Source organism: Balaenoptera borealis (genome assembly GCF_965194805.1).
Source record: "Balaenoptera borealis genome assembly, chromosome: 3".
NCBI lineage: Eukaryota > Metazoa > Chordata > Mammalia > Artiodactyla > Balaenopteridae > Balaenoptera > Balaenoptera borealis.
The window spans coordinates 92,115,225-92,138,025 of record NC_138866.1 but is presented as its reverse complement, the minus strand read 5'-3'; the positions used below and the strand labels follow the sequence as shown (position 1 = coordinate 92,138,025).

The 22,801-nt window shown below is 34.5% G+C and overlaps 1 protein-coding gene across 7 annotated transcripts in view; it reads left to right on the top strand.

The window, feature by feature from the left end:
- Positions 1-22,801, top strand: part of FAM227B (family with sequence similarity 227 member B) — a 308,625-nt gene that overhangs the window by 52,374 nt on the left and 233,450 nt on the right. For all 7 annotated transcript variants that reach the window (XM_082387967.1, XM_082387962.1, XM_082387961.1 and 4 more), the window contains 3 exons: positions 1,562-1,663; positions 4,759-4,885; positions 15,061-15,198. In XM_082387967.1, the coding sequence (XP_082244093.1) occupies positions 1,562-1,663; positions 4,759-4,885; positions 15,061-15,198 (367 nt within the window). The remainder of the gene's footprint in view (positions 1-1,561; positions 1,664-4,758; positions 4,886-15,060; positions 15,199-22,801) is intronic.

Sequence of the window (22,801 nt, the reverse complement as noted above, 5' to 3'; positions counted from 1 at the left end):
ATGGATATTGATGCAAAAATCTTCAACAAAATACTAGCAAACTGAATTCAGCAGTATATTAAAAGGGTTATACAATCTGACCAATGAAATTTATTCCTGGAATGCAAGTATGATTTAACATATGTTAAATAGCTAGATCTAATGAACATATCAGTAACCTGAATATCCAAAAGCTGTAGGATACGTTTTCTTTTCAAGCATACCAAAACATGTATAAAAATTTACTGTACCATTTTGCTACTCAGTTTCCTGTGGAGGTATATATGTTGTGGACATTAGGTTGAATTGTATTAATCAAAGACATGTTCTGGAACTTTCTGTTTGGGTATTTCATCACACGTGTTAAGTGTAGATCATGTAACTGAAACATGCCAACTTTCTTTACTAGTAAATTATATATTATCTCATTTAATTCTCACACAACCCTAAGTCTTAGAACCACTGCCCATTATATAAATGATCAAGAATTGTTAACTATTAACATTATCATTATGATTTCTGCTACTATCTCCTCCCATAAACTTATTAAACAAGCATAAAAGCTGTATTGGGAGTTAGGAGACCTAGATTCTAGTCTGGCTTTCAGTTACTTAACTGTGTATAACCTTAAATAATTCTCTTAATCTTTCTGGGCATCAATGCAGTCATTAAAATAGAGGGGCTTAACCTAGGTGATATCTAACTTCCACTTTATGTCTAAGATCCTATGCATTTATGAATCCTAGCTCATATGGCATGCTAATTTCATAGAAAACTGCCACTAAATTTGATCATTTTTGATGTTTATTACCAAAACCTATTAATTCCAGCTTGTGCTTCTACTGTTGACATCATAAATGAATTTGGACTCTAATTCATCTTTATTGCTTAATTCATGGATTTGCACTCTAATTTATCTCTTCATTGCTTAATAGAGCAAGAATTCAAGGTGCTACCTTAGGACTTTAATATTGACATTATTATTATCTACAGATTTCTTCCTTCTTATGAAATTCTACTTACTTTGTTTTTAGTATAGTTCTCATGTCACAATTTTACTAGTTCTGGCTATGGCTGTCTCATTCCAGTAATTGCTTTGACTTTATACTGAGTTACTGATTATGAAAAATATGGAATGGTTATAGAATAATAGCAGGCAACTATGCCATTGATTGCCTTGTGCATGCCAACTACTATTCAAGAACCTTCATTAATTCATCAAATGTTGGTGTGCTTTCAGTGTGCCAGGCACCGTGCTGAGGGCTTGAAATACAAAGTCAAACAAAACATAATCCTTGTCCCTATTTAATTTTAAGATAATACTTTAAGGTATGTGATATTATCTATATTTGGCAGATAAGGAAACTAGGACTTAATTAACTTGCCTGGGATAGTGCAGCTAATGAATAATGGAGCCAGCATTCAAATACAGGTCTGCATGATGCCAAAAACCCATGCTCATTCCACTATAGCAACTGATCTGCCCTTTAAGAAGATAGAGTTACTGACATTATGTAAACAGATTCTAATTTTAAATTGTAGTATTAATGATTTTAATTCCATGTGTGTTTTATTTTTTAAGCCTGACAGAGAAAGTCAAGATTCCTTGTTTGATAGAATTTCAGAAAGTTATGTGTCACTTTTCATGAGCATACCTCTAAGTCGAAAGGATGCATTCTTTCAGGTAAATATAGAAATTAACTAATTATGCTAATTATTTTTATAGCAAGTGAAATATAAAAATAGTTATTTTATTTAAACACATATGAGAACATATTTTGTTACTTTGCAAGCAAAATTGCCTAAAGTAGAGTTAATAATGATAATATTTAAAAAGTCATGCCCTTCCACCCCAGAATATTGTATTCTACTGACTAAAAGCCTTACAGAATCTCCTCAGTGTGGTATATGTATTTGTTTGCATATTAATAATTTGAAAACTGTTGACTTGTTCTATGTACAGTCTTGGTTTTTTACCTAAAAATTATCATTTTTCTTTTACTTTATAAAGTATCTTTCGATCTAAGAGGACTTAACTTCTTGTGTTATGCCTAAGTACTAAGCACATGTTACAGTAAAGAACAATGGACAAATTTATGAATCAAATGTTTTACTATGTCTGTTATAGTAAAATAATTTGGTTAAAATAATTTATGTTCTTGAGTAATGTGAAATAAAGACATGTAGGAATTTCACTGAGTATTTTAAAATGTAAACATCTAGCATTTCAAAGCAGAAGCCACATTCAAATACTTTGTTGTACTGACATCTGTAAATCAGAAATACAGAAGTATTTTTGAGTCAGTCAATGTTTTCATGGGTAAAACCCAAAATAAAAATAAATGTCCTTCATGATGAAAACATAAACGAACTTAAATTGCCGAATATTTATGCTCAGTCTTGACTATCTCACAAACATATACATACAGTATTGTAGAAGGAAATCAGTAGTGGACTGGGCATAAGGAGACTTGGCTTCACATCTGGAATCTGCTCATAATTACCCAGGTGATCTTGGCAAGACATTCAGTCTCTCAGTTCCACAGCTGGTTGTCCATCAGATGAAGAGGTTGATCCATGATTCATAAATTGTTTATAGAACACTAATGTTCTGAAAGATAGACTAAGATTTTCTCTGCTAATATTAAATTTATTTTTCTTATTTGCAGGAAAATAATAGGTAATGGTTGGGATTTTTGGTCATTAAATTGTCTAGAGATGACAAAACCAGCTGTTTCTCCTATCCATAGGCTTTCACCTAGTCTATCCCTTTGTGGTGTTTCTAGCCTATACATGTGGCTTGATGAAATCAAGCATGCTTTAACACAGGGCTCTTAAGAAAAGAATAAAAGACCTATTTAATGTGAACAAAGGAGGTAGTGGCACCATTGCATATCCCTTATTCTGTAATTTCTGGTCTTACATTTATGGTCCAAATGTTCTCCCTTGGGATGGATGTGCCTTTTGGTAGATATTGTATTTATAACCCTTCTCAAATCATGACTTGATTTTTTTTCTAAGTCCCTATTTTCAGTGGCTTTTTCCAAGGAGAAATTAGAAGTTGTTTAACCAAGATTCAAAGCCTCACTTGAGAACAAATAACATGTACACCGTAATAATTTGACCCCTTGACCTTTGTTCAGTCATTTTATAATGTTCCCTCTCCCTGTCTCAGTGCTTGAGAACCACGCCACCTCCCTACAGGTATATTACCTCCACAGCTCTATAAGTAGAAATGGAGCCTCAACTCTCATTGACCAATTTCTATTATTTTTAACTCATTCAAATAAGAAGGTGTTTTGTTACTATTGGCTCATCTGATTTATCTTACCACAGAAAGAGAAAACTATTAATATTTAAGAATCAAAAAATTAGCTTCAGGTCTCACTATTCAGTACAAATTAACTAAATCTGAACATATTTAGTATAGCTTTTGCTTCAGTTTCTTCCAGTATCATACAATGATATTCCTTCAGAAATTTTCCCAACATCATTTGACACTTGATCTCTTTTTCCCCTAATCTCCTGAAGGTGAGATATTCACAGAAAACTTTTAAAAGTTCCTCTTACTTACCTTGTTCAACTTTTAAATTTTGATTATTAGTGTGATTTTATATACCACAATTATAATATGTGATTTTTCTGGTAGTAAAAATGTTCATGGTTCATTCAGTAAAATTAAATATATCAGTATTTTAAAGCATTCTTCCCTCTCCTCTTCTCCCCTACCCAAAAAAACTTATGGAGTTCTTCAAAGAATACCATCCATTACCAGCAGATTTTAGCACTACTGGATTAGGCGACTATATTAGTTTCCTATTGCTGATGTAAAAATTATCACAAAGTTAGTGGCTTAAAACAACAGAAATTCATTGTCTTACAGTTATATAGGTCAGAAGTCCAAAATGAGTCTTATAGGACTAAAATCAAGGTATCAACAGGGCTAGTTTCTTTAAGAGGCCCTAGGGGAGAAGCCATTCCTTGCCTCTTCTAGTTTCTGGTGTCTGCCAGCCTTCCAAAATAGTAGATAAAATATTTTAAATCTTTACTATAAAAATCTGGTATCTTCCTGTGTTTAGTCAGTCCCCGAGAGAAACTTAGTAGTCAAGCGAATTTAAGTCTAATAGAATACTGGTAGTACCATCTGTTTGTATGATACAAATATAAAATCTGATCATGATTTTACAGTCGTGGTTATAATATATTAACTCACCTAAACAGGCTTCAATTATTTAAAAACATGCTCTTAATTTTCACCACACACTCAAAGTGATAATTGTGTGACGTGATAGAGGTGTTAGCTAATGCTATGGTGGTAATCATATTGCAGTAAACAAATGTATCAACATGTTGTACACCTTAAACTTACATAGTATTACATGTCAAATATATTTCAATTAAAATATATATATATATATGCTTTTTATTATAATGACCTGAAAGACAGTATTCTTTTTCTGAAAGAGGGTATCAATCGCAAGGTTAAATGAAATAAATGTAGAATCATTAAAGTATCTTATCTTAATTGTAACTTCATCCTTTATCCAAATTAAATTTTTTTTCCCAAAATGCTAACAAATAGCCAAATTGACTGACTTTATTTTCAACTCTTCTTTGTTCATATTCCTCAGTTAGAAGTGCAAAGAAGTGCTAAATGGCCAAAAGCAAGCTATAAGAAAAAAGGGGCACGTATATTTCACAAATTTAGTAATTTCTTTGATAGTTGAGATATGTTAAATGAAATATGGAATTATTTTAATATGACTCTGTTTTTGGTAGGTGTATCCTGATTGTTTGGCACAAGCTATCTATGCAACATTCCAGGAAGCATTTCCAGAATCCAGTAATTTCTTTAATGATGAATTTAAAGAAGATCTAGGGAATAACATTTTTCTCTGGTTGTCAGGTACGAATGTCATTAAGTATTGATCATTATTGTGGTACCTAAAACTTTTGAATTGCAGCGTTTTGTTTACCCAGTCAAAAAAATTTGTAGTTCTTTGCCTTACAAAACATAGCATATTGATGTCTGTGTTTCAAAATAATAATGATTATTTATTTTATTCTGAAAATTCTGTTATACTAAAATTAATCAATTGTTTACTTTAGAAAGCCAAATAATTTTACAGGCAGTGGAATTATGTAGAAACCCAAATTGCCACAGAAAGAAAACCATACCATATATATTTTATATTTGTAAGAGAAATATTTTAAGCTGCTTTTGGAACACTGCTGGCATTTTTATAGCAAATAATATTGGGTAAATTCTAGAGCTAATTGAGTTCCTTGTAGAACATAAAATCATTAATCAAGGAAAACTTATTTTTTGAATCATGGTGTGTGTGTGTGTGTGTGTGTGTGTGTGTGTGTGTGTGTGTGTGTGTGTGTGTGTAGGTAGGAGTGGTAGGACTCAAAGGCTGAAGGGAAGTAAGATTCCATCCTAGAGTACTTAGCTAGAGATTTAGGCACTTGGGTTTAAAACTAAGCTATTGTTTCATATTCCTGGAAGGACCTCCCCAACATTGTTTCCTAAGACAACTATACTATTAAGGACTACCAGAAGCTATTGACTGTTTTCAAGTCCTTCTTATAAATCTGTCCAAATTTTGACTAATTTTTTAGAACTGTTTTGTGTCAATTCTTAGTAACCAAACCATTTCTTTAAGAAAATGTTTCATATTTTAAGGAGGGAGTCCTTGGGAGGTACATGCTAGAAAACAACCCTGAGGACCACCCACCTCCATCAATACACATAGGACAGGAGTCTCCTAATTATAGAGAAAAATCCAACTAATTCAAATATAAGAAGCAAAAAGAGAATGAGCACAGCATTCATACAAAAATACTATAAGAAAAAAAATGTGAAGAACAGAACAACTTTCCTACAGACCTGTTGTAGAATGAATTGTGTCTCCCGAAAATTCATATTGATTTCTGTGTGAAATTTTATAAGTCACTGTCTTACTTAATCCTTTTATTCAAGTTAGGGTCTTGATTGACTATTGATTGTCTAGGGTTTTCTATGCATATCATCTGCAAATATAGTTTTCATATTTCTTTTATGATTCTTATGCTTTTAACTAGTTTCTATTATGTAATTAAAGAAGAATGTATATAACATATTTAGATGAGCAATAGCAATGAGCTAGGAGATTTATAAGGAAAGGTTTTAAAGTCCTCTGGTAAATCCAGTGGGGGGTGTCTACTTCACCCTCTTCTTATGGGTCTTCAAAGCATTCCACATGCAAACTGCCTGAAGTAAAGGCAAGAACACTAATATAAATACCTTATCCTATTTAAATATCAGAATGGATAGTTTTAACTGAAGTAAACAAAAATTTTCTTGTTCAGGAAGTTTTATAGGCTATGACTGGTAGAATTAATCTGAAGGTTGAAAATTCAGCAATTTCTATTATTCTATTTTCCAGTTTACTAATTCTTTCTTCTGTCCCCTCCATTCTGCTGTTAAACCCATTCTTGATTTTTTTTAAAAATTTGGTTATTGTGCATTTCAGTTATAAAAGTTACATTTGGTTCTTTTTTATATCTTCTGTTTCTTCACTGAGACTTTGTTCTCTCATTTGTTTCAAGTGTGTTCATTATTGTTTAAGCATTTTTATGATAACTGCTTGAAAAATCCTTGTCAGGTGATTCTAACATCTGTGTCATCTAGATGCTGGCAATTGTCTTTTCTCATTCAAGTTGAGTTTCCTAGTTTTTTTATATGACAATTAAAACCTGGACATTTTGGGTATTATAAGACTCTGAATCTTATCTAAATTTTGTGTTTCAACAGGCCTCCTCTGACACTGCTCTAGTTGGGGGAGAAGGGCACTGTCAGGTGGGGAATGAAAGTCCAGGTTACCCACTTGGTCTCTATTGACATAGCGGTGGGAGGAGGGTTTGTTATAGCTCCCAGCAGACCTCTACTGATACCACCCTGGCTTTTAGGGACAGGGATGCCTTGTTACTGCTCCCCAAGTGGCTTCCACTGACACTATAAGGGGGAGGGTAGCCTTGTTATATCTGGGCAGTGGTCACAGTCTCCACTAGGCCTCCTCTGACACCACTTTCCATAGGGAGAGGAAAGTGCACCTCATTCCAGTCCTGTGGGAATAAAAGTCTTCGGTCTCTGCTCAGCCTCCTCTGATACTACCTTAGTGAGAGTGGAAGCTGAGGCTCTCCAACCACCCTTTTCTGGCAGTGGTGGATTTGGAGCAGCAGATTTTCCTGTTGTGTTTGGCTGGAGTAAGCAGTCATTGTCTAAAAGTTTTCTGTCCTACTAGGCAGCCCTTTTCCTGGTCCTTGGGCTAGAGAGAGGAGGATTTTCTTGAGACTTCTTTTATCTTTGCCTGTTACCATTTCTGGATTCTGGTTTCTCTAGCACCCAGTTTGAAATATGAGTCAAAAAGAAAACCCAAGGACTTCACTGTTGTGTTGTACCTTGGGTCCTGAGGTTCCTAGTTAGTCTGCCTTCTTGTCTCCACCTTTTAGAGTCTTCTAATGTGTGTTTATAAACACATCCACTGAAACTGGTGTTATTTCATATTGGGTTACCTCAGAATACCTTATGAGAAGGTAATATTGATCAGAGACTCAAAGGAAGTGAGAGAATGAACTATGTCGATATCTGGAATGAAAACTTTTCAGGTAGAAGGAACAGCATATGAAAAGGCCATGATGCAGGTAGAAGATTAGCATATTTGCAATGCAGCAAGGAAGCCAATGTAGCTGAGGTAAAATGAGAAAGGAATTGAAAAGTAGAAAGATGAGGTCAGAGATATGTCTGTAGGTTAGGGCATCTCATAATTTATAGGCAGTTATAAGGACTGTTTCATTATGAGTGAAATGGAAAAGCACTGGATGATTTTAAGCAAATAATACTTGTAACCTAAAATATGTTTATAAGGGATCACTCTAGCTTTTGGGAGAACAAGAGACCATAGAGGGGACAAGGGTGGAATCAGGAATGCAGTTGGAGATACTGCAGTAATAAAAGTGAGACATGGTGATTGGTTAGAACAAGTTGGTTAAAGGATGAGGAGCTGGCAAGTTATATTAGATAAGTCTGCTGGCAGAGTCCATTGGATTTATTGATATATAGAAGTTGAAAGTGGAACAAATAAAAGAGTCGTGGATGATGCCAAGAATTTTAGCCTGAGCAACTAGACAACTACTGAAATGGTGAAGACTGTAAGAGAAGGTTGTGGTGGCAGGATTTTATGGAATCAGGATTTAAGTTTGAGATGTAATATTCGTCAACATTTGCATTTTTTATAACAAAATCTCAAATTTTTAGTGATTATTTTAAAATATAACAAGGAGATGACTGTGCCCTAAATGGTGTCTACACTATAGGAGAATTACAAGAAAGAAATAGTAAACCCTAAAAGCATTTGAAAGCAAAGGAAGAAAAAGTACAGTGATAATTAAGGTAAACTTCATAGCCTGACTCAAGAATATAAGTAGACATTGAAGGAACAGCAGAACTATGCTAGATGAATGGATGCTGGACTCAGACTTGGGCAAGAATCTAGACATGACAAGTGGTCTCCATTTGTACCTATAGAAAGAGGGTTAAATCCACAGCAAAGTCAACAGCAAGCTGAGCAAGAGAAATCCACATTTTACATAAAAAATCCCACTTAAGCCTCAAAAATCCTTATTATAACAATATGCTATTATTCCTTTACAAAAGGGAAAACCAAGGTTAAGAGAATTTGTCCACAGTTACTACTAAGTAACAGAACCAGGATTTCAGCTTAAGCCTGTCAGACTCCAGTGTCTGAACTCTTATGAATAATGGATTATTGCCCCCTGAGGTGAATAAAATAAAAACACCAGTATTTAATTTATGAAAAACTGTTGCAGAGAAGGAAAAGGGAAATTTTTTCTGAAGACTTAGAGGAAGCAAGCCCTCCCTAATCCTCCCAGTGTTTCCCAGCAACTAGTTGGGCTTTATTATTCATATGCTAAAACACGTACTTGATTAACACCCTAGGATTCACAAAAGGTGGAATGATCTCAGTTTTATTATAAAACCATCTACACAGGCACAAAATTGGTCTATCTTTAGTAAACTTCATTGCTCACTTCTAGTCTGAATACGGCTGTTTATGAATGCATATCCTTCCAACATAGGCTAGTCATCCCTGTTGAACACTTGTTTCAATAATTCTCTGTGGGCTACTTCACCTTAGTAGAAAACGTTTCTGTAACAAAAGGATCATCTATTGTTTCCTCGCCTATTAACTTCACATCAGGCAGAAAAAATGGTTTAAAGTGGAGGGTAGGTGTGGCTAAAATGGGAAACTCGAGGAATCCTTGTGATGGAACCGTTCCATATCCTGACTATATCATTGTCTATATCCTGGTTGTGATACAGTATTATAGTTTTACAAGGTGTTAGTTACCATTGTGGGAAACTAAATAGAGGGTATGGGGATCTCTCTGTATTATTTCTTGCAAGTGCATGTAAATCTACACTTATCTCAAACAGAGTTAAAAAAATTCAAACCTGCATTTTCTTAAAATAAAAGGCAGCCATGCTGGTGGGAGTGTACAATCAGTATCTACTAAAGCTGAACATGTGCGAGTTTGGACCAGCATATCTATGACTCCTAGGTACATAACCTACAGAAATGTACATATTTCTGTACACCAAAAGCACAAAATGTTCTTAGCAGCACTATTTATATAATAATCAAAACAAACTGTCCAAATGCCCATCAATAATATGAAATTTAGATAAACTGTGGAATATTTATATAATGAAATACTACCAGCAATGAGAATGAACACACTATAATTATATACAATAGTATGAACAAATCACAGAAACAAGGTTGAGGGGGGAAAAAAGCCAGACACAAAAGAGTAGATCCTGTATGAATCCACTGATACAAAGTTCAAAATCTGGCAAAACTAATCTATAATTTTAGAAGTAAAGATAATGTTTATTCTTGGGAATTGGTCCTGGCTAGAAAGGAGGGCACCTGGAGTGCTGAATATTTTGTTTCTGAGGGCTGGTAACATGGACACCATATATTAAATTTGTGAAGATTCATTGAGCTGTACATGATTGTTCATTTTAATTTTTATGCATCGATAAAAATTTAAGTTGAAAACAAAGGCAGTAGTGGTAGCTGCACTAGAGCCTCTGTGGTTTATTTAATCATGAATATGTTTGTACAGATTTCTCTCGCAATGCATTTCTCACATTGCATACCTATCAAGAGTCACATGTTTTCTGAGTCTGTGCTCATAAACGACCTTTTCAACTTTTAGTAAGATTTCATCTCTCAGTTGTGATTAATTATTTTGTATTGGCTAGAGCACTTGTTGAAAGAATTTTATAAGACATGTTTTTCTTATTTCTTTGTTGAGGAGATGTTTATAGCGTAGATCTAAAATACTTGATTCAATTTCTCCTTATTAAAAACAATTCCTTTTTATCAGGATGAAGTAATCACTTTATTAGGTTATTTACATTATATTCAGTTTGATTTCTTACATTGTCATTTGGCTTTCATTTTTGGTTCGTTTTTCACAAACAAAATTTTTGTTACCAGAGTTCCTTATACACAATTCTTAGAGCACCAGAGACTGTGTTAGTTTCCTATTGCTACTATAGAAAATTACTACTTAGTTTAAAACAACATAAATGTGTTATAGTTCTGGAAATCAGAAGTCCAAAATGAGTTTCACTAGGCTAAAATGAAGATGTTTGGCAGGGCTGTGTTCTTCTAGAGGTTCTAGGGGAGAATCTGTTTCTTTGCAACTTTTCTGCAGCTGTTTTCATTCTTTGCCTCATGGCCCTCTTTCATTATCAAAGTCAGCAATGGATAGTTAGTCTTTCTCATATTGCATCACTCTGATACTGACTCCTCTACCTTCCTTTTCCATATTTAAGGACCCTTCTGATTACATTGGGCTCACCTGGACAAGCCTGCATACTTACCCTATTTTAAGGTTAGCCAATTTAGAAACTTAATTCCATCTGCTCCCTTCATTCCCCTTTGCCATGTAACATAACATATTCACAATTTGGGAAGATTAGGATGTGGAAGACTTTGGAGGCTACTTCTCTAGAGTAGAGACACATTAAGATTTTGTATGATTGGCTAGATTTTGGCACAAGCCTTATGACTGAATCCCACATGGCAGCCTTACAATGAGCAAGATTAAAATTTGTGCCATGACTTCTGGCTTCTGCTTAGGATGTAGAAAACTAAAATGATATTACTTCCACCCTTCCACCAAAAAACACTGGACTGTCTGCAAATTCAAAACTTTCCTTGAACCCATCAGAGATTACAGAGCAGTCAACCCAAAATCTAAAGAAGGGTGCCTCCAAGGAGAGACCAGATGCAAGCACTTGCTCATCGGGGGCAGATGCAGCCAGATACCATAAAAGCCAGTAAGAAGAATTCAACCAAAAAAAATTTTTTTTTTGTCTGCACCACGTGGTTTGCAGGATCTCAGTTCCCCGACCAGGGATTGAACCCTAGACCCCTGAAGTGGAAGCACGGAGTCCCAACCGCTGGACCACCAGGGAATTCCCTTAGCCAAAATTTTTAATGAATTGCTTAAAGCTGAGTATGGTCTAGTGTGAGAATATAGAACCCTTAGTAGCTACATAAAACGAGGGAGAAGTTGCCCTCACTTACAAGCTTCTCTCCACACATCTTACAAGAAATATTGAGGGTGGAATAACAGTCTTGAGAAAGCCTGGGGGAATGTAATAGAAGACACTGCAAAAAAGGCATAAAGCCTTGCCTGGACCCTTCTATCTCCTCTATGTTAACAACAACAACAAGCTTTAAGCCACAGCAGGAGGAGGGGGAAAGGTTGGGGAGGAGGAAGGGCAACAAATGCAGTTTCCCTTAGGGAAGAAGTGGAGACACAACTCACCTGGGAAACAGAGAAAACTACCTCTACACCAGAGGCCAGGAATACACACTGGGCCAAGAACAAGTTTGCTACAGCTGGGGCAAGGCTGGATTACTGAGAAGACCCTATCCCAAGACCCAGGAACAAAACCCAACGCTGATGCTGATTCAGAACAGAGAATACCTACCACTACCAGGCTAACAAACATCAACTGACAGGTAACAGCAGTCTACTGCTGGGAGAGGGGCACAAGTGTGGAAAAGAGCATTTCTGAGGAGACACAAAAGATCTAAAACTAAGAGTGGAGCAGATGCTGATGTGGAAGTAAACTAACAGAAAACAAAAACCTCTGGCAAGGCAGTTTACATCGTAAGAGGAATTTGAAGCATGTAGAGTACTAAAGGTAATCATAGTAACAACAAAACCCAAACACAGCCCAACTCTCAGTTCCCTTCCAGACTGACTTAATTACCCATGCTTAAGGCCAAACAGAAAAACAAAAAGCCCATTTCAAGGCCTGAAAACTATTTACTTCATCTTTACTGCATTACACAATATGTCTGACTTTCAACAAAAATTATGAAGTCTACAAAAAAGCAATGGAAAAAATAAACACACTATCAAGAGACAAAGAAATCATCAGAACCAGTTTTAGATATGACACAGATATTAGAATATCAGACAGGAAATTTTAAGTAACTATGATTAATGTAGTAAATGCTCTAGTGGAAAAGATGGATAGATAACATGTATGATCAGATATGTAATTTGAGCAAGACATGGAAACTATAGGAAAGAAGACAACATAGGCCAATGGAACAAAATTGAGAGCCCAGAAATAAACCCTCACAAACACAGTCAAGTAATATTTGACAAGGGAGCCAAGAATACTCGATGGGAAAAGGATAGTCTCTTCAATAAATGGTGTTGGGAGAACTGGATCACCACAGGTAGAATAATGAAATTGGACTCCTATCTTATACCACTCACAAAAATTAACTTGAAATGGAGGAAAGAACTGAAACCATAAAACTCTTAAGAAGAAAACATAGTGGAAAATCTCCTTGACATATGTCTTGGCAACAATTTTTTGGGTATGGTATCAAAAGCACAAGCAACAAAAGCAAAAATTAGTAAGTGGGACTATATCAAACTAAAGAGCTTTTGCATAGTAGAAAACAACAAAATGAAAAGACAACTTACGGAATATACTTGCAAATCATATCTGATAAGAGGTTAATATCCAAAAGATAAAAGGAACTCAGTTCAATAGCAAAAAGGAAACAATCTGATTTTAAAAATAGGCAGAGGAACCGAATAGATATTTTTCCAAAGAAGACATACAGATGTCCAACAGGTACATGAAAGGATGTTCAACATCACTAATCACCAGGGAAATGCTAGTCAAAACCACAATGAGATATCACCTCACATCTGTTAGAATGGCTATTATCAAAGCGACTACAAATAAAAAATGTTGGCAAGGATGTAGAGAAAAGAGAACCCTTGTGCACTGTTGGTGGGAATGTAAATTGGTGCAGCCACTATGGAAAACAGTATGGAAGTCCCTCAAAAAATTGAAAATAGAACTCCCGTGTGATTCAGCAATCCCACTTCTGTCAGGTAGACCGAATCTTTCCCCTGATCTCCTGCCAGGCTGTAGTGTGGAGTGAGGGGCACTGGGCATTTGCCCCTTCAAATTGGGAAGTGTGACAAGGGGCAGCCATCAGTGCAAGTCTCTCTCTGCTCTGATTGTTGGCAAGCCAGCACACGCGCACTCCTCACAATTAGAGTCTAGGCTTCTCCAGCTCTTCTGTCTCAGTGGATTTCCCAACAGGCATGGGGGTTCCCCAGGGCAAGGGTCCACCTGTGTGGACCTTCTCTTCCTTACAGACCCCTCCAGGGGTGCTGGTCCCAACCCGATGCCTTTTCCCCCCACCAAGTCTACCCAGTTACGTGGAGATCTTCCTTGCAGTTTTGGTTTTATAGGAGATACTCGGCCGGTTTCCAATTAGTTTTCTTTGAGTAATCTTCCACATGTAGATGTATTTTTGATGTGTTTGTGAGGGGAAGTGAGCTCCATGTCTTCCTACTCTGACATTGATCCCCCTCTCAATAAAAAAAACTGTCTTTTAATCTCCTGATCTGTTAGCCTTACTATACCCCAGATTTTCCACGAATACACTATATATTTTAAAACATAGACAATCTATTGAGAAACATTCAAATGAGCAACACTTCAGGCTTCTGAATATTTTATCTAGTGGCAACTAATGTGAAATAGACGATAACCAAATCTAAAAACACTTAGAAAATTCCAATTTGATATCAAAATATAGCAAATAATCCTCATTGAATACTCACTACTGAGAAAATACTGGCTATGTTTATGAGTATATCAATGTATATTAATAATGATAATATTAGCTCATATTTCCCATTTACTGAACACTTTAACATATACTGTCTCAACCATCAGAATAAACATATGGAGTACACAAAGGAATTTATATTGTTCTCATTTTTATTGCTGAGAATATAAATGTTTAGTGTGGTTAAATCAATTATTCAACCCTATACAGCTTTTGGAACAAAAATGGAACTTTTTAAATGGAATTTATTTTTATTTCTTTTAGGGTACTATAATTGATTCATAAACGTTATTTTAAAAATAATAGGAGCTACAGATAGGGAAATTTTTAAAACAATAATCACCTATGCTGAGAGGAAATCATGTTAATATTTAAGCGATAGTCACACATATGCATACGGTAAAATTGTCCTTCACATAAAAACATACTATGATTGCCTTTATATGTTAACAAATACTTACAAGGTAACTTTTAATGGATACTTCATGATCCACTGTATGGATGTACTGTTGTTGGATATTTAGGTCCTTTCCAAGTTTTCACAATATTAATCTCCCCTTATGTCCGTTTATGAACTTAGCTTATGTCTATGAGTTAGAAAGGTATGTATCAAGCTTATCTCTTTTCTAATTCTCAGTCTTATATGGTAAGACATTAACATTTCTATGTAGAGATTCCCTCTTTTGAAACTTGAGACTGACAATCCTCACAGGAGTGTTGTGAGAATGAAATGCATAATGCTCCTAAAACGGCTTTGACAAAAGATATTTTTAAAATCCTAATTTCTTTGGCTAAATATACATATTTGTATCAACAGGTTTAAAACCTAAAAAAGACTTTTGGACCCACTGGAAGCTGAACGAACTCTCCACAACAACCATTCATGGTAGCAAGAAAACACCTTCAGAATCTATAAAGGACAGGATTGCAAGAAGTCAAGAATGCATATCAACTTGTAAGTAAATTTATTATATACTGCCGATTGAAATAGCCAAAATCAAGTGTATCATTATTTTTTTGTCAGAATTTTCTAATGATTTATTTTCTGGTGAGGGTCTTAAAATAACATTTGATTTATAGATGGGTATTATAGTAATTTGAATATTGCTTTATATTTTAGTTTTTCATTATAAAAATGGCATGTGCTTAAATCCTTTTCTCATTTGCATGTTATTATGTTTTTATATTGATTTGCGGGAACTTCTCAGGTTTGTAAGAACGCCACAAATATTCTTACTTTTTAGCTGTATTGCTATCTGGTTAATAATGTGTTTTACCAATAGATAAGTTTAAAGTTTTTATTCAGTAAATTTAAATAATGTCTTTTGTAGTTTCAGTTTTGTGGCATGTTTGTCAGAACTTTCTTACCTAATATTATAAAAAAAAAAAAACTACCTGTTCTTTTTTTTTAGTACTTTTTTATTTCCATGTTTTATTAAATTCTTTAATCCACTTGGGGTTTATTTTGTTATAAAGGAAGGTAGTTGTATTCCAGTATTTTGTTTTTTCCAAATGCTTACTTATTAAATAGTCCACTTACAGACTACTTGAAATAGCAATTCACATGGATATATTTTTGTATTCTCTTCTACCTCCCAAATTCCTGTCCAGGACCAAACTTCTCAGTAACTCTACATTAATTAGCACTTTAAAGCAAGTTTATTTTTCTCTAATTTATACTATATTTCAATACTAAACATAGGTCTGGTGCTCAGGCCTCATTTCTGACCAATTAAATAAGAATCTGAGGCTCAGTATTTTTTAAAGCTACCCAGATGATTTCAGTGTGCAGGCAAAGTTAAGAACCACTAGTGTAGAGGGCAATACCTTTCCATCATACTTCTTGATATAAGCCAGGGGAAAGAGGGACTAACCTACTCAACCTACTCTTCTGAAAGCTGCTCGTCAGTTAATTTCTGATTCTAAAATTGTTTAATTAGTTAATTACTGCTCTTCTGATTAGTACTTTGATTTTTCTCCACTCTTATCTCCATAGATATCATCCTGTCTGATTTCTATCTTTTAGTAGTTATGTGAAATTTCTTATTTGCTAATGTCACCCTGGTTTTTACAGAACTTCATGCATATTTGTAATTTTAGATGGAAAGAGAGATAATCCACTGTCTTGACCCAATCTTATCTCTTTTTGTTTCTCAGTTTCACATGTGAATAACAACTTGGCTGAATATAAAATTAAGGAGGTTAGGGGAGCTTTCTATTTTTTTTAAATTTTAACTTACAGAAAAGTGTTGAAAATAGTATAAGGAACTCCCATATATCCTTTATCCACCAAATGTTTGAATTTATCCTATTTGTTTTATTGTTTTCTCTCTCCCTCTTTTATATAAACATTTAAAGCTATAAATTTTCCTAATTCCTGTTTCAGCTACATTCTGCAAATTTTGGTATGTTATATTTTCGTTATAATTTAATCCAAAATATTTTCTAATATCCAGTATAATTTCTCTTTTGACCCATGGGTTATTTAGAGATGTATTATTTACTTTTTAAATACTTAGAGCTTTTCTAGATACCTTAAAATTACTGATTTCTAATTTTTTTTTTTTTAAAGAAGGGTGAAGTTTTTTGTTTTATTTATTTATTTATTTATTTATTTATTTATTTATTTATTTATTTATGGCTGTGTTGGGTCTTCGTTTCTGCGAGGGCTTTCTCTAGTTGTGGCAAATGGGGCCACTCTTCATTGCGGTGCGCGGGCCTCTCACTATCGCGGCCTCTCCTGTTGAGGAGCACAGGCTCCAGACGCGCAGGCTCAGCAATTGTGGCTCACGGGCCTAGTTGCTCCACGGCATGTGGGATCTTCCCAGATCAGGGCTCGAACCCGTGTCCCCTGCATTGGCAGGCAGACTCTCAACCACTGCGCCACCAGGGAAGCCCTGATTTCTAATTTTAAATATACTGTGGTCTGAGAATATACCCTACAATCTTTTGAAGTGTATTGAGACTTGTTTTATGGTACAGTACATGGTCTGTCTTGGTGAACATTCAATGAGCACGTGAGAAGAGTGTGTATTTTGCAATTATTTTGTAAATCTCAATTAGATCAAGGTGGTTGATAGTGATATTCAGATCTTCAATATCAAGATTCAGCAAACTACAGCCTGTGGACCAAATCTGGCCTGCAGCCTATTTTTATACATCCTATGAGTTAAGAATGATTTTTACATTTTTAAGGGTTGTAAAAAAAAAAAACAATAAAGAATATACCACAGAGGGACTTTCCTGGTGGCACAGTGGTTAAGAATCTGCCTGCCAATGCAGGGCACACGGGTTCAAGCCCTGGTCCGGGAAGATCCCACATGCTGCGGAGCAACTAAGCCCATGCACCACAAGTACTGAGCCTGTGCTCTAGAGCCCGCGAGCCACAACTACTGAAGCCTGTGCGCCTAGAGCCCGTGCTCCACAACAAGATAAGCCACTGCAATGAGAAGCCTGCTCACTGCAACAAAGAGTAGCCCCCGCTCGCCACAACTAGAGAAAGCTGGCGCGCAGTGACAAAGACCCACTGCAGCCCAAAATAAATAAATTAAAAAAAAAAGAATATACCACACAGGTCATATGTGGCCCACAAAGCCTAAAATATTGGACTGTCTGACCCTTAATAGAAAAAGTTTGCTAACTCTGGTTCTGTATCTTTACGATATTTAATTGTTCTATTAATTACTGAGAAGGGGGTGTTAAAATCTCCCACTGCAATTGTGGAATTATCTATTTCTCCCCTTAATTCTACTGATTTTTGCTTTATGCATTTTTAAGTTACTGGGCACATACACAATTATTATGTTTTCCCTTTAATCATTATGAAATGTTTCTTCATATCTATGATAATTCTCCTAGGGGAATTATCTATTTATCTAATTATCTATGAGTTCTATTTTGTCTGATATTAATATAGCCACTTGAGCTTTCTTATGCTTGTGGTTTGCATAGTGTATCTTTTCCCATCATTTTACTTACAACCTCTTTGTTTTTTCATGTTTAAAGGTCGTCTTGCAAACAACCTATAGTTGAATCTTGGTTTTTTATTTAGTCTTACAATTTCTTCCTTTTAATTGGAGTGATTACTTCATTTACATTCAGCATAACTATTGACATGATTAGGTTTGTTTTTTACCATGTTCCTGTTTGTTTTCAGTTTTATCTCACCTGTTTTTTGTTCTTCAATTCCCCTTCCCTATCTTCATTTGGTTAAGCAAATATTTTTAGTATTCCATTTTAATTCTTCTATTGGCTGTTTGCCTGTACCTTCTTGAATTTTTTGCAATTGCCTTAGTGATTTCAAAATGCATCCTTAAATTATTAAAATACTACTTAAAGTTAATGTTGTCCTACTTCACTAAAAATGTAGGAACTTGGAGAAGGATAGCTACACATACTCCCCTTTGTCCTTTGTGCTGTTGTTGTCATATATATTAGAAGATCTACATGAATAATGGCCTCACATTATACAGTGTTAGGATTTTTGCTTCAAATAACTGCATGGTTTATTTCAGCTTTATTGAGGTCTAATTGATGTACAATAAACCACACACATTTAGAATATAAAATTTCACAATTAGACATATGTATAAACTCATAAAACTGTCACAGCTTTCAAGAGGAAACATATCCACCATTCCAGAAAGTTCCTCAGACTTTTTTGTAGTTCCTCCCTCCTTCTCAATCCCCAGGCAATTACTCATGTGATTTTTGTCACTACAGGTTAGTTTGCATTTTCTAGAATTTTATGTAAATGGAATCATAGAGTATGTGCTATCTTTTGTCTGGCATTTTCTACTCTGCATAATTATTTTCAGATTCATTCATCTTGACATATGTTTGAATAGTTTGTTCCCCTGTATTGCTGAGTAATAGTCCATGGTAAGGATATACAACAATTTGTTTATCCATTCACATGTTGGTAGACATTTGCATTGTTTCTAGTATTTAACTATTATAAATAAAGCTGCTGTGAATATTCATGTACAAGTCTTTGTGTAAACATAGGATTTCATTTATCTTTGGTAAACATCTAGTAGTGGAAGGCTGAGTAGTATGGTAAGTGTATTATAACATTTTAAGAAATTGCCAAATTTATCCAAAATTTTACATTCCTATCAGTGTACAAGTTATAGTTTACTTCCTCACTAACGCTTCGTACAGTCTTCTTAATTTTAGCCATTCTTGTGGCTTATGTACTGGTATTTAGTTAGGTTTTATTTTAATTTCTCTAATGACTAATTATGATGAGCTCTTTTCATGTGCTTATTTGCCATCTGTATATCTTCTTTGCTGAAGTATCTGTTTCAATCTTTTCGCTATTTTTATTGGGGTTGTTTGTCCTATTTTAATTCTGTTATAACAGTTCTTTATATATTCTAGACACAAATCCTTTAACAGATATATGTTTTACAAATATTCTTTTCTAGTCTGTAGTTGCCTTTTCATTTTATAATAGTGTCTTTTGAAAGGCAAAAGTTTATAATATGGTAAAATCAAATTTATCATTTTTTCGAGTAGGGTATGTGCTTTTTTGTGTCATATTCAAGAATTTTTTTGTGAAACCCAATTTCACCAAGATTTTCTCCCATATTTTCTTCTAGAAATTTTATAGTATATAATTTTATAGCTTATAATTGTAGCTCCTATTATACACTTAGGTCTCTAATTCATTTTGAGTATTTTTTGCAAATTATGTGAAGTAAGCAGTGAGGATCATTTCTTTGCATATTATTCTAGCACCATATGTTGAAAAGATTATCCTTTGCCCATTGAATTATCTTGGAATCTTTGTCAAAAAAACATTTGATCATATGTGTATTGCTCTATGCATGTACTCTGAATTCTGTTTCACTGATGCCAATACCAAACTACCTTTATAACCGTAATTTTATAACGTGTCTTGGAGTCACGTACTATAAGTCCTCCAACTTTGTTCTTCTTTTAAAAAATTATTTTACTATCTAGATTCTTCTCATTTCTATATAATTTTTTAACTGCTTATCAGTATTTAAAGTATATACTCTGGAATTTTCATTGGAATTAGGTTGAATCTATCAACTTAAGAAGCATTGACATCTTAACAATATTGATTTTCCAATCCATGAACATAGAATATTTCCACATTTATTTAGGACTTCTTTCTATCTCAACAATACTTTCTAGTTTTTTCTTTATAGATGCTGCACATATCTCTCAAATTATATTGCATATGGTGTTTTTAATTTCAATTCCTGATTGTTCACTGATAATATATAAAAAATACTATAGAAAAATACTTTTGTGTTGATCTTATATCCTACAATCTTACTAAACTTGCTTATTAGTTCTAGTAGCCTTTTTAGATTTCTTAGGATTTTTTCTTCATGGATACTCATGTCATCTGAGAGTAAAGAGCATTTTACTTTATTTTCAATCTATATGCCTTTTATTTATTTTACTTGCCTATGGCTAGGATCTTTAAGAAGATGTTGACTAAAAGTGGTGAGAGTGGACATGCTTGCCTCATTCCTGATCTTAGAGGGAAAATGTTAGGTTACCTTTAAATAGATTTAGGCTGAAGGCTTTTATAGATATCTTTTATCAGGTTGAGGTAGTTTCATTCCCTTCCTAGTTTGCTGAGAGGTTTTTGTTGTTGTTTGTTTTTTAACAAATAGATGTAGGATTTTAGCATTTGTTGAGATGAACATATTGGTTTTCTATTTTAGTCTTTTAATACAGTGAATTACATTGATTGATTTTTCAAGTGTTACCTAACCTTGCATTCCTGGGATAAATCCCATTTGGCAATTGTGTATTAACCTTTTCATGTATACTACTGAATTCAGTTTGCTAAAATTTTGTTTTCTTTTCCTGTACTGTCCTGTCACATTTTAGTAATAAGTGTAATGTTCACCCCTCTTCTCTTTTCTAAGGGTTAGTGTAAACTTGGTATTTGTTCTTCTTTACGTATTTGGTAGAATTCACCAATGAAGCAATCTGGGCCTAGAAATTCCTCTGTGGTAAGGTTTTTGACTAAAAATTCATTTCTCTAATAGATATAGTGCTATTCAAATGATCAGTTTCTTCTTGAGTAAATTTTGTAGTTTTGTGTAAATTTTTATTTTATTCCTTTAAATATTTTTGAGTTTTTTTCTGAGATGTGATCTTGTTATTTAGAAATATTTTGGTCTACTTGGGGCTTTATTTTAAGCTTCATTAGGTGGAACCAGAGAACTCTTTTGTTTAGGCCTAACATGCTTCCCCTACTGAGGCAGTACCCTTCTTAGTATTCTACCCCATGCTCTGTGTATAACAGATTTCCCATCTGGCTGTCTGGAACATGAGCTTTCTGTGAGCCCCAAGCATTGTTCTGCCTGCTCCTTCCTGTGTTTCTTTTTTATAAATCAACCTTAGGCAAAAATTCAAGGATAACCTTCTGAAGAGCTCCAGAATGCTCTCTGTGTGCATCTGTCTCCTCTATATTATGCTGACCTGTGAATTTTAACTTGCCTTGACCTTCCTGAATGCTAAATTTTATTTTTCAGCTCAGTTCTGCTTGGATTCCCACCACTTAGACTGTGGCCTCAAAATTTCTTTTTTAGAGACAATAAGATGAGACAACTGAAAGCCCTCATTAGGTTTTTTTCTCTTGGCTGGAGCGGGGGTGATTACTGTCCTGTGCTGCCTGTTGTCCAACACATGAAAACCATTGTTTCATATATTTTCTCCAATTTTTTACTTGTTTAAGAAAGAAGAGCAATCCAGTTCCTGTTACTCCATCATAGCAAGAAGTAGAAGTGATTATATGTATTTTAAAAGATTAAGAGAAGACTTAAAAATAGTCTTCTATATTTATTCACATATTTGCCATTCCTGGATCTTCATTCCATCCTATAAATTTGAGTTTCCATCTGGTGTCATTTCCCTTCAGCTTGAAAAAAAACTACCTTTTGGCAGTTCTTATAGTTCAGTTCTGCCAGTAATAAATTTTCTCAAGTTTATTTATCTAAAAATAATGTTCATTTTGCCTTTATTTTTGAAGGATATTTTTGCTAGATTTAGAATTCTAGGTTCACTTTTCTTTTGCCTTTCATCAAGATATTGTTCCATTGGGTTCTGGTTTGGTATTTTTTTTTTAATCCACTCTTTTCTATATTATTTTCCCATATAGGGCATTACAGAGTATTGAGTAGAGTTCCCTGTGCTATACAACAGGTTATTATTAGTTATCTATTCTATATATAGTAATGTGTACATGTCAATTCCAATCTCCCAATTTATCCCTCTCCCGCCTTTCCCCCTTGGTAAACGTAAGTTTGTTTTCTACATCTGTGACTCTACTTCTGTTTTGTAAACAGGTTCATTTGTACCATTTTTTTTAGATTCCACATATAAGCAATATCATATGATATTTGTTTTTCTCTGTCTGACTTACCTCACTCGGTATGACAATCTCTAGGTCCGTCCATATCACTGCAAATGGCATTATTTCATTCTTTTTTATGGCTGCGTAATATTTCATTGTATACATGTACCACATCTTCTTTATCCATTCCTTGGTTGATGGACATTTAGGT